The sequence below is a fragment of the Lolium perenne genome, chromosome 6, assembly GCF_019359855.2.
Source record: "Lolium perenne isolate Kyuss_39 chromosome 6, Kyuss_2.0, whole genome shotgun sequence".
Taxonomy (NCBI): Eukaryota; Viridiplantae; Streptophyta; class Magnoliopsida; order Poales; family Poaceae; genus Lolium; species Lolium perenne.
The window spans coordinates 263,002,698-263,018,687 of record NC_067249.2 but is presented as its reverse complement, the minus strand read 5'-3'; the positions used below and the strand labels follow the sequence as shown (position 1 = coordinate 263,018,687).

Here is a 15,990-nt window from a genome sequence, read left to right as displayed (position 1 = left end):
TATGCTGTCGTAGTGCAACCCTTAGACATCTAGCCGCCCTTACACCTATCTTAGGTGTAGGGGCGGCACCCCGCTTGATCATTATTTAGTAGATCTGATCCGTTATGGTTGCTCCTTGTTCTTCAAGGATTAGTTTAATATCTGCATAGTTAGGCCTTACAAAGGGTTGGAGGATCCAGCGACGCGTAGGGTGTAGTTTGCTAGCCCTAGACAGGATGTTCCGGGGATCAACCTCGTGTTGGTTTTTAGGCCTTGTCTAGGATCGGCTTACGATCACCGTGCGTGACCGCGAGGCCCAATCGTGAGTAGGATGATCCGATTATGCGGTGAAAACCCTAAATCGTCGTAGATCGTTTTAGCTTTATCTTGATCAAGCAGGACCACCATATATTCGTACACCTCGTGCGAATCATGGGTGGATCGGCTCCTTGAGCCGATTCACAGGACAACCTGAGAGCCGATCGAGGCTCGTATTTAATGTTTACGTGTATGCCATGCAGGAAACTAAGCGAGGCATCTCCATCACCTTCCCGACTGTGTATAGGTCAGGTGGCACGCCTTGCACCGGCATCGGACGTGCGTGCCGGAGTCTTTGCGGGCCGTCGCTCGGAGGGACCAGGGCCAGCCGCAGCCCTAAGTTGCTCCCGGCTCTCCTGTGTTGCCCGTCGTGCTCGCCGGTGGGTTTCTGACCGCAACACATTCTGGCACGCCCGGTGGGACAATCTTCGACATCAACCACATCGCCATCTACATCTGAGATGGCGGACGGCACCCCAGTCACGTACGAGGATCTGACCGAGGAGCTCAAGAAGAAGTATGACGAGGTCAAAGCGATCCTCGAAGCCGACCTCATCGGCTCTTTTCACAGAACCCGTTCACATGGCATCAGGTGGAAAGGGTTCTCGCCTGAAGGTGCGCTCGATGGAATAGACCTGTCCGCCCCAACAGAAGAACGCACCAGGTCCCTGCGTCAGGAGATTAACTACATGGTGGCTCACTCGCTACACCGCCACTCTGAGAACCTGGTGAACACTTTGGAGCGTGTCGCTCTTCGGGTGATCCAGGAGATCATGAGGCACCAGTACTCTCCGTCAGGACCAGCTCTCGGGACATACCAAGGAGAGATGCCACTCCAGTCCCGTCCACCGCTGCCATTCGCGTTGGCAGCACCAGAAGTACCGAATTCACCGGCATTCGTCGTCTACAAGATCGGTAGTGACTCTAGTGACTGCCAGTTCTTGCATGAGGCGCCTAAGGAGATCCCTCACGGGTACACGTGCACATACGTGCCAGACTGCGGTAACTGGGCGCTCACAAACCAGGTCGCAACAGCAGGGACTTCTGGAACAACAGGAGGAACGTCGGGAACAGATCTTGAGAAGCAGACGTGGCTAGCTAAGTATGTCACTCCGACAAACCTCCAGAGCTCAGCTCCTGCAGTTGGCTCAGAGTTGGAAAAACAAGCATGGCTGGCTAAGTATGCCACTCCGGCGAATCTTCAGAGTTCGACTCCTGCAGCCAGCACCGCGGATCAAATCAGTACGATCCTGAAAGACCAGTTCGGCATGGTGCCGAAAAGGAGGACAATCGGCTATTCCAAGCCGTACCCCAACGAGTACGAGTTGGTCCCGCTACCACCCAAATATTGGCTCCCTGATTTCTCCAAATTTAGTGGGTCAGATGGTTCCAGCTCCATCGAGCATGTGAGCCGATATTTGGCACAGCTAGGAACGGCCTCAGCGTCGGATCCACTACGCGTGAGGTTCTTCGCACAGTCCCTCACGGGATCGGCTTTCGGGTGGTACACTTCGTTGCCACCGGACTCGATCCGGACTTGGAAGCAGTTGGAAGAACAGTTCCACATGCAGTATCACTCAGAGACTTCCGAGTCTGGCCTTGCCGATCTGGCACAAATACGTCAGAAGCGTGGAGAAACCGTGGCAGAGTACGTCCAGCGCTTCAGAAATCTAAGGAACCGATGTTATTCGGCTCGTGTGACTGAAAAAGAAGCAGTCGAGTTGGCAGTGGTGGGCCTTGCATCACCAATCAAGGACATGGCCTCCCAAGTAGACTACCCTTCACTGGCGCACATGGTTCAGAAACTGTCGGCATATGAACAGCGCCACCCGGACTTGTACCAGGACAAATTCAAGCGTGCGGTAGTCCTGGTTGAGGCAGATGAAGACGAAGGCTCTGCGGGAGATCAAGAAGTAGCAGTGGCTGAATGGACTCGGGGGGCAACCCCCGTGTCCTGCAAATGGGTTAAGCCACCAGGTCCGTCCAGAGGGTTTGATTTTGACGTGACTAAAACTGAGCAAATCTTCGACCTCTTACTCAAGGAGAAGCAGTTGAAGTTACCCGAAGGCCTCAAAATCCCCACGGTACAGGAGTTGAACGGAAAGCCATACTGCAAATGGCATAACTCGTTCTCCCATACCACCAATGACTGCAGGGTGTGGCGTCAGCAGATCCAAATGGCGATAGAACAAGGACGTCTGATTTTTAACCAGTACGCCATGAAGGTCGACACCCACCCCTTCCCCGCCGTTAACATGGTGGAGTGCACTTACCCTGAAGGTTGCCAGCTAGGATTCTCGTTCAGCATCAACATGGTAGGACTTGGGCACCACACTGGCAAAGATGGAGACGAGGGCAGCTGCTCTCGTAGCAAGGACACGGAGGAGGCCGCTCCACGCGATCGGCTCCGTCACGATGGCAAGCGCTACATCACAGAGGGAGAAGTGAGGAATGTAAGATATCAGCGACCTCTCTCTGATCACCTCCTCAACAAGTACGTGAGTCAATATAGCCAACGCCGACGATCCAACGATGATGATGATAGAGACCGTCTGGCTAGGGACGCCAGGAGACATCGTCGGCATGATCGCGATGAGGAGGAGTACAAGCGCCGTGCCAAGGGAAAGGCAAGGGAGCGAGACGACGAGGATAGGCACTGGGACTGCCCCTTCTTCAGGCACTGCTGGGATTCAGGAATGAGCCGATTGCCTACAATCGGCAACTGCCCTGGATGTAGACAGAAGAGGAAGGATGCGGCTAACGTGTCCGTGTTCGAACGTCTTGGGCCTCTCCCGCCTCGGAACAAGTACGCTGAGTCCCCTCGGGTGGAAGATCTCGAGGATTTGGAAGACGATGAAGAAGAAGAAGAAGACAGGTACCACCGGCCAAGGTGGTGCCCTGATGGACTCAGCCGTTCCCAAAAGCGTAGGGTTCAGCGATTGCGCGGCTTGGAGGAAGCCGAAAGGTTATACCTGCACACGCTAAGGAAGGCGCGGCCTGATCTGGCCGCGAAAATTCAGCGAACCCTGGATGAAGAGGGTCGACCACAAAAAATGGTGTGGCGCCCCAAGCAAAGGAAAGCCGATGATGAGACATCGGCTGGCACAAACATGGTGCTCATCCTTCCAACGGAGTTTAGTGCTCCAGGATTAAGCGATGCACTCAATTTGGACGACGGCGAGCGCATCGACGTGACAAAGGATGGGGTTACGCTGGTCTTATCCACCGGCCTGACCGTGTAGCAAGAACAAACCGATGAGCAAACGTGGCGAGGCCGATCCTTGGGATCGGCCCCAAAGATCTATGAAGGAACATTACAAAACCTTCATTGAGCGCTTCGATCAATATGGAGGCCGATTCCAGCAATCGGCCAAAATTATCCTCACCACATGTTCTGCTTGTGTTCAACATCGATCTACTGGGCAGCGGTTTACGTCGGCTGATGAGTTAGGAAAAATCAACATTGGTCCTACCGGAGCCGACGTGCAAATACAGTGCCTTGGCTAAACTACAGAGCTGATATCTGCAATTACCTGACAGATTCGGCTCGGGGGGGCATCTCTAATCAGATGAACATGTGCAGATGAACATATGTGCAGTAAAATGTTGGGGGCCGATAGAAAAAATCGGCCAGTAAAAAAAAAATTCTCATAATGGGTATACAGCCAATGCAAGGACATCGACTTTAGAGCGAAGAAACAAAGCCGATGCATAGCCATCGACTCTAGTTCAAGACGCGGCTACAATGATCTACTTGCGGCTTGTTCAAGACACGGATCTTCACCGAGTCCAGTTCAGCTGTGAGGCCTTCTGCGTCCTCGAGGGAGTGAACAAGGAGAAGCTTCCTCAGCTGCAATGAGCCGATGATGGTGCCTGAGCCTTCTCGTCGAGGGCTTCCAAACCCTTTGCACCAGTTCAGCAGTACTAGCAGAAATGTCAGTTTTGGCACAAGGCAGCTCTTTGCCCATTAAGCCGTTGGTACTTCAACTGCAATATCGGCTTTCGAAGGAAGAAGGGTGATCGGCTCTGATGCGTTTACCGTCGACCTGGCTAAGTTGGCCACTTTCCCAGCTGCGCTCGTAGGCGTGGTTAGGACCTCTGCATGGCGGCCGTCTCAATTTGCCTGGGCTCAGGGCCCTTAGTCTGATCTGTGCATCCTCACCAATACTCTCGCCATGACTGAGGCTCGGGGGGCAGCTGGTAGATGTTCTGTTTTTTAGAAGCCGATTGAAGCGTCATCGGCTGATCCTTCATTGCAACCTCCTTCAAAAATGGTGAGTTCTTGCAGAAGAAGATCATTGGGCCTGGTTGGAAGAATTCAAAGGCTCTCTTGAAGACTCCACATTATCCACCAGATCTCAAGGTCATCAGTTGAAGAATTGGAGGATGGATCGTAAAGGACCGATGCGTTGCTATCGGCTCATTAAGCATTGGCTAAGGGGACAAATTGGCAAAATCAGTATGAGGGGAAATCGGCTAAATTGGCTCGAGGGAAATCGGCAAAATCAAATTGGGGAAATTCTTCATAAGCAAGATTTCTTACATAAAGAGCTGATTGCTCTCAAAAGGAAGTACTAGGGGATACATTGCCCCGTCTACTACTACTGATCCTATGCTAATGGTCGTATCTATGGGCCGTCGCTGCCCTCGTCGTCGCCGTCGTCGCCGCTGTCGGCGCTACTCCCGGCGGGCTCATCGTCGCTGCTCCAGCGGCCGCCGGCCGGGCCCTCATTGTCCTCATCCTCCTCGTCAGCGTCGTCGTCGTCGCTGTCAAAGTCGCTGAGGTTCCCCGGCCAGGGGCAGAACCGTTTGGCCGGCGGCTCGTCGGAGGAGATGTCGTCCTCCTCCTCTTGCTCCTCCTTCTCCTCCTCCTCCTCCCCCTCCTCGGGAGAGGTGAAGTCGTCGCAGGAGAAGCGATCGTCATCGCTCTCCTCCTCCGTTTCCCCGAGGAAGCGGAGGTCACTTTCCCCGTCGGTCAAGGACTTGTCGTCCTCTGACCAGACGGAGAAATCATGGCTGGATTCCTCCCCGGCCTCGATGGCACGGCGGGTGTTGGCCGCATGGACCTCCGCCGGGTTCTGCTCCGGCGTCGGCTCGCGGGAAGAGGAGGACTGGGTGGAAAGATCCGATGAAGCAGAGGAGGAAGAAGACATGGTGGCGCAGGAGGGCTTTTGGAGTGCTAATGCGAAGGGGATGCGAAAGCAAACTGTTTGGAGCGGTTAAATAAAAGGGGATATAGTGGAAATTCAATGCCACAGCAGTTTCCGAGGAAGTGGTGCCTAAAAAAAAAACTGCCAGGTCACGCGGAGAAGTTGAGAAGGCAAGGCATCATGATGAAGGATACTGCGACGGTTCTGCCACGACATGACCCGACGAAGAAAAAGCAGAGTGATTTTGGAATTATCAATTCCAAAACCAGGGGGGCATGTGTTATCACCAGAATTTAACCGAGTCAGAGGTGGGCCGCGATCAAGATGGACTTGAAGAATATACATAGAAGAAATATGTGAATCGGCCTGTTACGCAAAGTTTGGGCTAGTTTGCCCGTGTATCTGTAATATATTAGGATACGTGTCGGTTAGTTAGAGTTTGTCTCGTGCACGGTTGGGATTATTCCCACGTTAGAAAGTCTACGGACTATAAATATGTATCTAGGGTTTATGAAATAGACAACAATCACGTTCACCACAAATCAATCTAGGCGCATCGCCAACTCCTTCGTCTCGAGGGTTTCTTCCGGGTAAGCATCATGCTGCCTAGATCGCATCTTGCGATCTAGGCAGTACAAGTTTATTCGTCGTTCATGCGTTGCTCGTACTGAAGCCTTTTTGATGGCGAGCAACGTAGTTATCTTAGATGTGTTAGGGTTAGCATTGTTCTTCGTATCATATGATGTCGTAGTGCAACCCTTAGACATCTAGCCGCCCTTACACCTATCTTAGGTGTAGGGGCGGCACCCCGCTTGATCATTATTTAGTAGATCCGATCCGTTATGGTTGCTCCTTGTTCTTCAAGGATTAGTTTAATATCTGCATAGTTAGGCCTTACAAAGGGTTGGAGGATCCAGCGACGCGTAGGGTGTAGTTTGCTAGCCCTAGACAGGATGTTCCGGGGATCAACCTCGTGTTGGTTTTTAGGCCTTGTCTAGGATCGGCTTACGATCACCGTGCGTGACCGCGAGGCCCAATCGTGAGTAGGATGATCCGATTATGCGGTGAAAACCCTAAATCGTCGTAGATCGTTTTAGCTTTATCTTGATCAAGCAGGACCACCATATATTCGTACACCTCGTGCGAATCATGGGTGGATCGGCTCCTTGAGCCGATTCACAGGACAACCTGAGAGCCGATCGAGGCTCGTATTTAATGTTTACGTGTATGCCATGCAGGAAACTAAGCGAGGCATCTCCATCACCTTCCTGACCAGGTATAGGTCAGGTGGCACGCCCTTGCACCAGCATCGGACGTGCGTGCCGGAGTCTTTGCGGGCCGTCGCTCGGAGGGACCAGGGCCAGCCGCAGCCCTAAGTTGCTCCCGGCTCTCCTGTGTTGCCCGTCGTTGCTCGCCGGTGGCTCTCCCACATGTTGGTGATGATGGTGGCGAGAGACGGGTGACACACAGTGACAAGGTGCCGGCGCTTACACTCCACGTCGGTCAGCGCCACATCACCGGTGTCGGAGTAGGAGGAGGGGGCCAGGGGTGCGGGCATGAGTTCCATTGGGGGTGGGGGTGGGGGGGGGGTTGCGGCGGGAGATGCACGCCCGTAGCTCGGGCGAGGTTTTCGGGGTGCTGCCCGCTGACAGAAAACAACCTCCGTGCGGCGAAAAAAAATAGACGCCACATGCAGGATTGCCCGCCGCCATTACACACACCGATAGACCGGGCCAGGACGCGATCGAATCCAGTGGCGATCCTGGAGGTCGATCTGAGTCGATGACGACGAGCAGATCTGAGTCGATGATGGTGAGCGGCAGCCACAGAGGGGGCGAGGTGAAATGTTGATGCAGTTTACCACATTTCACCCCCGAACCCACATATATAGTGGCTGCGGTGTCGAGTCAGGGTTCCCACACGAAAAATTGCGGGCCAGCCCCTTTTGCGGTGTCTGTGTATTTTTTAGGCCCAACCGAATGTTTTGTGTACCGGGCCCTTTCGCCTTATCTTTTTTTTTTTGAAGTTAGAATCAGGCCGTCTCATTAAAAACCTTCCAGTCCCCTTAGGTACCCTGATAAGGAAAAGAGTGCGTAAGAAACCTGCTGCGACAAGATTACAAAGTGTTCAGATTGTTGATGTGAGTTGTAGCACAATTGGCTGCAAAAGCTCCCAACCGGACACTGATTAGCGGAGCCTACCTGGGAGAAGAAATCAATACACAAAGGAAAGCGTAATTGCTTTCGAGCTGGACCGCGTCCTCCTCGGCCTGTTGGCAATGGCATGATTGTTTGTTCTTGGGCGAGTTGTAAGAGCATCTCTAATTACAGATCCTCCCACATATGCGGTGCTAACCATTTAAGCTGGCTCTAGTCGAAACCCAAAAACGGTTAGTGGTGCATATAACTGGGGAGGAGGAAAAATCTCTCCTCCCCCATATTTCCTTGGTAGTCGAGCGACTCGCATATCCTCCGCTATCCGCATCGCCGAGGCGATTCACCTCCCGGCCACCACGAAATACCACCAGGCTACTGCGAAATGGCAGGTTCTTCCCGCCACCGTTCCCCTATCCATCCGCAGCGCCGACGGCAACCGTGGCGCGCAACCTGCTATACTTGCCACCGCGCCAACTTCTCCGTCTTCGACGACTAGGCGGTGGCGACGACGATGACATCCGCTAAGTTTAAGTTTTAGTTTAAATTAATTTAATTTTTTTGGTTAAATGTAATTTGTTTGTATGAACTATGTGTGAAATGTATGAATTATGTGCAAGTTTTAGTTCATTTCTATGAAATTTGTGAAATACGGCATCGGAATATAGAGGACTGGATCTAGCGGCCACCTTTAGAGGAGCAAATTTTTGCTCATTTATTTGGCTCTCCTCTAAATTTTAGGGGATCGGCTAGAGATGCTCTAACCAAATCATGAGAACTGTCTGGATTGATGCTGCAAGATTGCCTTGAATGCCCATCTACCCTTATTTCATTATTCTTTTTCCCAAAAAGGCGCTTCATTATTACTTGAAAGGTTTAAGTAGTTTCAAGGACAATCTCTAATTTTCAGCGATTCAAAAGTTACAAAAATAGGCGCAATAAAAGTGGTCATCACAGATTTTGTATAAACGTCCAAAGAAGGTGAAGGTCTAATCCGTAGATTACGCTGCAATTCACGCCGAGATAATTATCTCTCGCCATATCCTTTAATCAATTGACATCTGGATAAACAGATTGTGATTTTTCACGCACTAAATAGAGGATCATGAACTGCTATCCATGCTCATGGCTAATGCGCGCGGTGTTCCCCCGTTTGACTACTGTTACGTGACTGCCAGTGCCAGATGCTTTGGGAAAAAGCAACGAATTAATAATAAATATTCTGAGTGTAAAATGCTTTAATTTTTTTTTTGAGCATAGGAAGATGCTTTGCAGATCAATGGAGATATTGACTGACTACATACACGGCCCACGGCTGGAAAAGTTCGGCCCCGCGCCTCTTACTGGGGGTCTGGGGGAGCACCGAATGCACGCAAGCCTGGGAGGTGCTATATGCCGACCCGCTCTGTGCGGGAGGAGGTGCCGCACACCCCGTGCAGGAGCATTATTGGGCCAGGCCCAAAACAGGTAATCCCTTTTTCGTTTTTTCTTTTTTTCAGATGTATTATTTCTTTTGCTCTTTTTTTTTTAAGTTTTGTAAAGTTTGAAAATATCTTAACAACCTGAACATGAACGAATTTGAAAATATGAACAAATTTAAAATTTAACATTTTTTGAAAGTGAACAATTTTTCAGATTTGAACATTTTTAAATTTGAACAAAAATGTATTTTTTCTATGAATTTTTGAATCTAAATGATTTTCATATTAGAACAATTTTCGAATTTGAACAAATTTCATATTTGAACGGTTTTCAAATTTGAGTGGTTTTCAAATTTGAACGGTTTTCAGATTTGAACGGTTTTCAAATTTGAACATTTTTAAATTTAAACATTTTCGCAATTTGAACGTTTTACGAATTTGAAAAAAAGGAAAAGGAAAAATGAAACAAAAAACAGGGAAAAAACAAAAAAGAAAAGAGAAAAAATATACAGAAAACGGAAAAAGAAGGAAAAAGGCCGAAATGGGCCGGGCCCAATAGCCGACCAGGGGTGTGCGGCAACCCGCGTATACACCGACCTGGTCGGTGTATAGGATCCGCCCGCAAGCCTCCGCTCGTTCCGCCCGCGTCTACTCCTCTGATGGGCCGGTCCAGGAAACACCCCTGTTTTTTTTCTAAAGTTCATTATAATTTTATATATGAAATATGTCTAATTTAAAAAACTTCAGGTTTTCAAGATTTTTTTGCTTAGATAAAAATGTTCATATTTGAAAATTCTTCAGAACATAAATTGTTAAAATTTAAAAATGTTCAGCAATAAAATATTCAAATAAAAAAATGTTTAAAATTGAAAATTGTTTAAATACAAAAAATGTTTAAAATTGAGAATTTTTCAAAGTTTACAATTTTCAAATTTAAAAATGTTTAAAAATAAAAGAATGGATGACATTCAATCAAACCTCCCCCTCGTAATTGATTATTTGACATTCTGGATTTTAGAGGTGAGCTCTTTGGCATCACACCGAAGTGACCAAACTAGCTTACCTAAAATAACAACAACCAGTCCATTTTAAATGGAACTGACCAATTATCTTAGAAAAAAAAAAGTGTTCCATCTTGAAGGAGAGGCGGGCCACCACCACCAGTTGCTGGCGGTGCTTCTAGCCGGTGGTGGCAGTGTTGTGAGCTTGGAGAACATACAAGAATCCTAAAATATTTTATACTTTATATTATTTTTCTTTTATATTTTACAAAGCTAAAAAAGACGATTTGGGGGGTGTTACCAACCGGACTAAAGGGTAGACCTTTAGTCCCGGTTGGTAATACCAACCGAGACTAAAGGCTTTTGCCCAGGAGGTAGTCTCCCACCACCCCTTTAGTCCCCTTTAGTCCTGGTTGTTATTAGCAACCGGAACTAAATGGTCCAAATAAACCGGGACTAAAGCCTGCACTATTTGAACCGGGACTAATACCACCCATTGGTTTGGGTTTGTTTTAAAACCGAGACTAAAACTCTCAGGGTTTTGTACCAAATGCATGTTTTCGACTAGTGTAGTCCAATTATTTCCGCGAGTTCTTATGATTGGCCATGTGAGCTATATCTGATATCTCCATTAGCTCTCTTAGAGCATCTCCAACTGCGTCTCCCAAAGCGCCCCGCAAAGCTATTTTGGAGCGCGCCGGACAAATTTTTGTTTCCAGCCGCGGCCCCCAAAGCTTCCTTCCGTCCGGCGCAGCCCAATACGGTGTCCGACGCCCCGAGCCCGTCACCGCTCCACAGGGGACGCTCCGGGCATGCCATACACAACAAAATGCGAGGCGAATAGTGGCGGGACTGACACATCAGCGACACGGAAGCCTAAAACCCGTCGTCTACCTCTGGTCAAGCGACGTTAATGGCGCCCAACTTTCCCAGGTGACCCAGTGACGCGCCTCGTCGTGCATGGCCGCGTGGCCATCCTCGCCTACGTTTATTGCGGCCAACGCCCCACTGCCGCTTTGCATGTCGCCGCTGTACAATAAGAGCGCCTATCCTTTCTTCCCCGTTCCAATCTCGCTGCTCCAAACTCTCGCTGCTCCCAATCTCTCACCGCTCCAATCTCCTCCTCCCTCGCTGCTCCTGGCTCCAATGTCATCATCGTCCCACAAGAGCGTCGCAGCTTTGGCCACGACAGACTTATCGTGGCGGAGTGATGTCTACGCACACTTCTATTCTTGTAGACAGTGTTGGGCCTCCAAGTGCAGAGGTTTGTAGAACAACGGCAAGTATCCCTTAAGTGGATCACCCAAGGTTTATCGAACTCAGGGAGGTAGAGGTGAAAGATATCCCTCTCAAGCAACCCTGCAATTACGGTACAAGAAGTCTCTTGTGTCCCCAACACACCCAATACACTTGTCAGATGTATATGTGCACTAGTTCGGCGGAGAGATAGTAAAATGCAAGTGATATGGATGAATATGAGTGGTAATAACAATCTGAAATAAATATGGCAGGAAGTAAACATGTAGTAAAATAGTAAATAAATGGTGATTCGATGTTTGGAAACAATACCTAGGGATCATACTTTCACTAGTGGTCACTCTCAACAATGATATCATAAACGAATATAAAATATAAGCAATTCACTATGCTACTCTGAACTACTCTCTGCTTGGATAACGGACACTAATTCATTGCGTAGGGTTGCAAAAGCAAACCTTAAAGATGTATTCCGAAGTACTAATGAACACCCCACGCTGTCATTTTGAGCATTCGTAGGAGGTACTAACACACCACAATTTCATAGAGATATCCAACTCAAATCATAATTCAGTGAACAAGTATTATGTGAAATATAGCCTAAGAGACCCACACGGTGCACACAATGTCACCTTCACGTGAGACAAGGAGTCTCCGGAGGTCACATAAGTAAAATCCACTTGAATAGCATAACGATATCTAGATTACAAAGCTCATGATCACATAAAGATCACATCATGGGAGAGAGAAGATAAACCACATAGCTACAGGTAGACCCTCGGCCTCGGGGGAGAACTACTCACTCCTCATCGTAGGAGTCAGCAACGGCGATGAAGATGGCGGTGGAGTCGATGGAGATGGCTGCGGGGGCAATTCTCCGACCCGGCAGCGTGCCGGAACAGAGACTTCTGTCCCCCGGATCTTGTCTATGACGGCGGCGGAGCTACAGAACTTTTCGTGGATGGAGACCAATTGATTTAGGGTTTTTGCGTTGGGAGTTTATATAGGCGGAAGGGCGAGGTTGGTGGAGGCCTGGTGGCCCAAGACCATCCCTAGGCGCGGGCCAGGGCCAGACCGCGCCTAGGCATGGTCTGGCCACCCTGTGGCCCTCCCCCGTCTCTTCTCTAGACTCCGTCTTTGCTCCGAAAAAATAGGAACTTTTGCTTTTTTATCGTCAAATTCCGAGAATATTTCCTGTACAACTTTTCTGAAATACAAAACAGCAGAAAACAGGGAACTGGCACTATGACATCTTGTCAATAGGTTAGTGCCGAAAAATGTATAAAAGTGGCACAAAGTGTAAACAAAACATATAGCAGTTGGTGTAAAACAAGCATGAAGCATAAAAAATTATAGATACGTTGACGTATCACGGAGGCATGGGCGCTGTACCGTGCGGGATATCCTGTCCCGCTGGACATGCGGCTGCCAAGCAGCGGTGGGTGGAGGATTGCCGTCAACAGCGTCGGTGTCCCGCCGCCGCAGGGCACGAATCGCTGGAGGGGCACGATCAGGACCCGGCGGGCCCGCCTCACCGACGAGGAGCGAGCCGATCCAACCTGGGAGCCCACTGGCAACGACGCGTGGTGGGCAGACTACTTCCATGCGCAGAACGAGACCGAGATGTACAACACCACCGCCGATGAGAGGCCGGCGGAACACCTAGAACATGGAGGGGCGCCTCCGTTTCTGGGGCGTTCCAGCGCGCACCCTAGAGCATGTCATCGAGGTCATCTAGAACGACGCTCCAAGGCTGGAGATGACGCCGTCGCCGCCACCATCTCCTTCGCCCGCAGCACGCTGGCACCTGAGGGGGACGTACTCGTCATCTTCGAACTCTCCTTCGTCGGGGTCGACACGATCGGCGTCTTTGTCGTGCCGCACCACACCCTACACCGTGCCTAAGCGGGTGGTGAAGGCCGAGCCGGAGTACGCGACGCCTCCCGTCAATCGGAGGCGTGGCGGCAACTGCCTCAGCATCTGCGAACCAGCGCGGCAGCAGCACGGCCGCGCCGGCGGCGCCCTCCTCATCCTGAAGCCGGAGGTGAAGGAGGAGTTGGACGACGAGGAAGCTGCAAAGGCCGTGCAGCTGGCGGAGTATGAGCGCCAACAATGCCTGATCGCCAGCAGCGAGGACCCCGACGACTGTCCAGGGCTGCACATGGCATTTGCATCATCGCTGGACAACAAGGACGCCTGGAGGGGCGACCTTGACTTGGCGATCGCAATGTCCATCCGCGACAGCGGAAGCCACTCGTCGACCTCACCGACGACGGCGAGGCTGGACCAACCGGCGCGGTGAAGGACGAGCCCGACAAGCGCGGCAAACAGGATATCGTTGTCAACGATATGTACAACTTCCACTAGTACTACGACGACTCTGGCCACCGCAAGTACTGTTAGATTAGGGTTTAGTTTAAATTTTATCGAATTTCGTTTAAATCTATTTAATATATAGCAAGTTTGAATGAATTTAATTGTTTTCGCTTAAATTAAAAAAATCTAAAATTTTGTTTTGAGAACGCGACTGGAAAGCGATGTCCTCAAACATGACGCGAACAAAACACGTCTTCCAAACAATAAATCTGACGCCGTTTAGAAACACTTTGGGGACGCGGCTGTGCGTGCAACCCTCGCGTAACAACGAGTAAGGCTCTAGAGGAATGGTCGCTCAGCAGTAGGTCTCGGACCTGGCCTGGAGCTGCTTTAATACTGGATACTCGTGTTGCATGCGGATTGAGGTCCAGCAAATGAGCCCCAGCAAGCAGCTGATCAGCCTATTTTCGTGTCTTCAACGGCCAGCGACCTAGCAAAGGCACCCTCAGTCACCCAGCAGAATGAATACGCTTGCAGGTGCAGATGAGCAAGGCCACGCCTGGCCGCCTTGGCTAGCGGGAGGACATGCATGGCGGAGACCACGAGGCGGGGTCGATGAGGTGTGCCTGCGCTGCCGTCGAGAGCAAGCGGCGCGTGGCTCTGCCAGCCATCGGATCACTCTCTACGCTCAGGCAGGTGCCATACCTCTATACCCTATTATATAAGAGACCCCCAAATCCCTGAACAAGAACAACCACATAGGTCGATCCAGCAGAAACACTTTCTCCTCACAGCTAGCTAGCTAGCAGCATGGCACAAGATCAATCCGTGGTCAAAGAGATCGACCAACCTGGCCAAGATCTTCCGACATGGGATGGATGGTCCACGCCACTCACCCTCTACAACAGCTACTGGCTCAGATCTCACACGGTAAGCAAGTTCATGCTCGTCAGGGACAGGTTCAAGCCCCGCCGCGACGACATCATCCTCGCCACGCACCCCAAGAGCGGCACCACCTGGCTCAAGTCCCTCGCCTTCACCGTCTCCACCCGCTCCCGCTTCACCTTCGACAACACCCCTCTGCTCACCAGCAACCCGCAGCGCGTCGTGCCTTTCATCGGCGTCATGGGCGGAGACCTCGACAACCTCGAGGCCCTGCCGTCGCCGAGGCTGCTCTCGACGCACCTGCCGCTCTCCCTTCTCCCGCCCACCGTCTACACCGTCGGCTGCAGAGTCGTCTACCTCTGCCGGGAGCCAAAGGACGCGTTCGTGTCCAGGTGGCACTTCGAGAACAAGATTGGCACAGGGGCTCCGATCAGCCTCGACGATGCGTTTCGCATGTTCTGCCAAGGGATCTCCCCCTTCGGCCCTTTCTGGGATCACTACCTGGAGTATTGGAAGGAGAGCCTGGCGAGGCCGCACGAGGTGATGTTTCTCAGGTACGAAGAGATCGTGTCTGACCCGCTCATGGTCGTAAGGAAGCTCGCCACCTTTCTCGGAGTCCCGTTCACCGAGGAGGAGGAGGAGAGCGGAGTCGCCGAGCAGATTGTGAGGTTCTGCAGCTTCGATTCTCTTCGCAACCTGGACGTTAACAAAACAGGTGCCGGCGTTGAGCGTGCAGGAGGCAAGATTCTCCTCGAGGCCGCGTCGCTCTTCAGGAAAGGGAAGGTTGGTGACTGGGTGAACCACATGAGCAAGGACATGGCAGAAGCAATGGATCACCTCGTGGAGGACAAGTTCAAGGGGTCTGGGCTAGAGTTCTGAGATACGGCTTAATTTGCGTGCCAGCTACTGTGAGTGCGTAGTGTAGTTGCAGCGTCTGATGATGGCCATCAGTGTTTTCACCAAAGATGTTGAACTCTGCAATAAATTTGGTCGTGTGCTTTGTTTGATTACAGTATATTGCCCTTTATCAGAGAAAACAGAAAAGCAACAAAAAAGCAATCGAGTTTGTGGAGGTTGTTGTACATCATGTCACCAGAGCACTCTTTTATCGCCATTCATTCGGTGCAAAGCACTTATAATGGCATCACTAATTGAAGGCACAATCGAGGCAGGACCAGGGCACATTTTTTTCTTTTCGAAATGGGGGTATACCCCGGCTTCTGCATCATGATGATGCATACGGTATTTTATTAGAAAAAAAGGTTCAGTACTATATCGTTTACAACTCACGCAGCACCGAGGATTGATACAAAAATCAACTATCGAAAACAACCCATACTATGACTACACATCAACATAGTCTTCTAGTATGACGCCAACCAGCCTGGCACAAGATATCCTGAGCGACGATCAGGAGCCGTGTGCAGCCAGAAACCATAGCACCCCGCTGCCCCTCCGGCGAGAGTAGGCCCCAAAGCTGGACCCAGTGGGAGATCATATGGATAACCTG

General features: G+C 50.6%; 1 protein-coding gene across 1 annotated transcript; it reads left to right on the top strand.

The window, feature by feature from the left end:
- Positions 1-14,041: 14,041 nt before the first annotated feature.
- Positions 14,042-15,490, top strand: LOC127305420 (cytosolic sulfotransferase 15). Its single transcript, XM_051335839.2, has one exon. The coding sequence runs from the start codon at positions 14,406-14,408 to the stop codon at positions 15,357-15,359; it is 954 nt and encodes a 317-aa protein (XP_051191799.1). The 5' UTR covers positions 14,042-14,405; the 3' UTR covers positions 15,360-15,490.
- Positions 15,491-15,990: the final 500 nt, after the last annotated feature.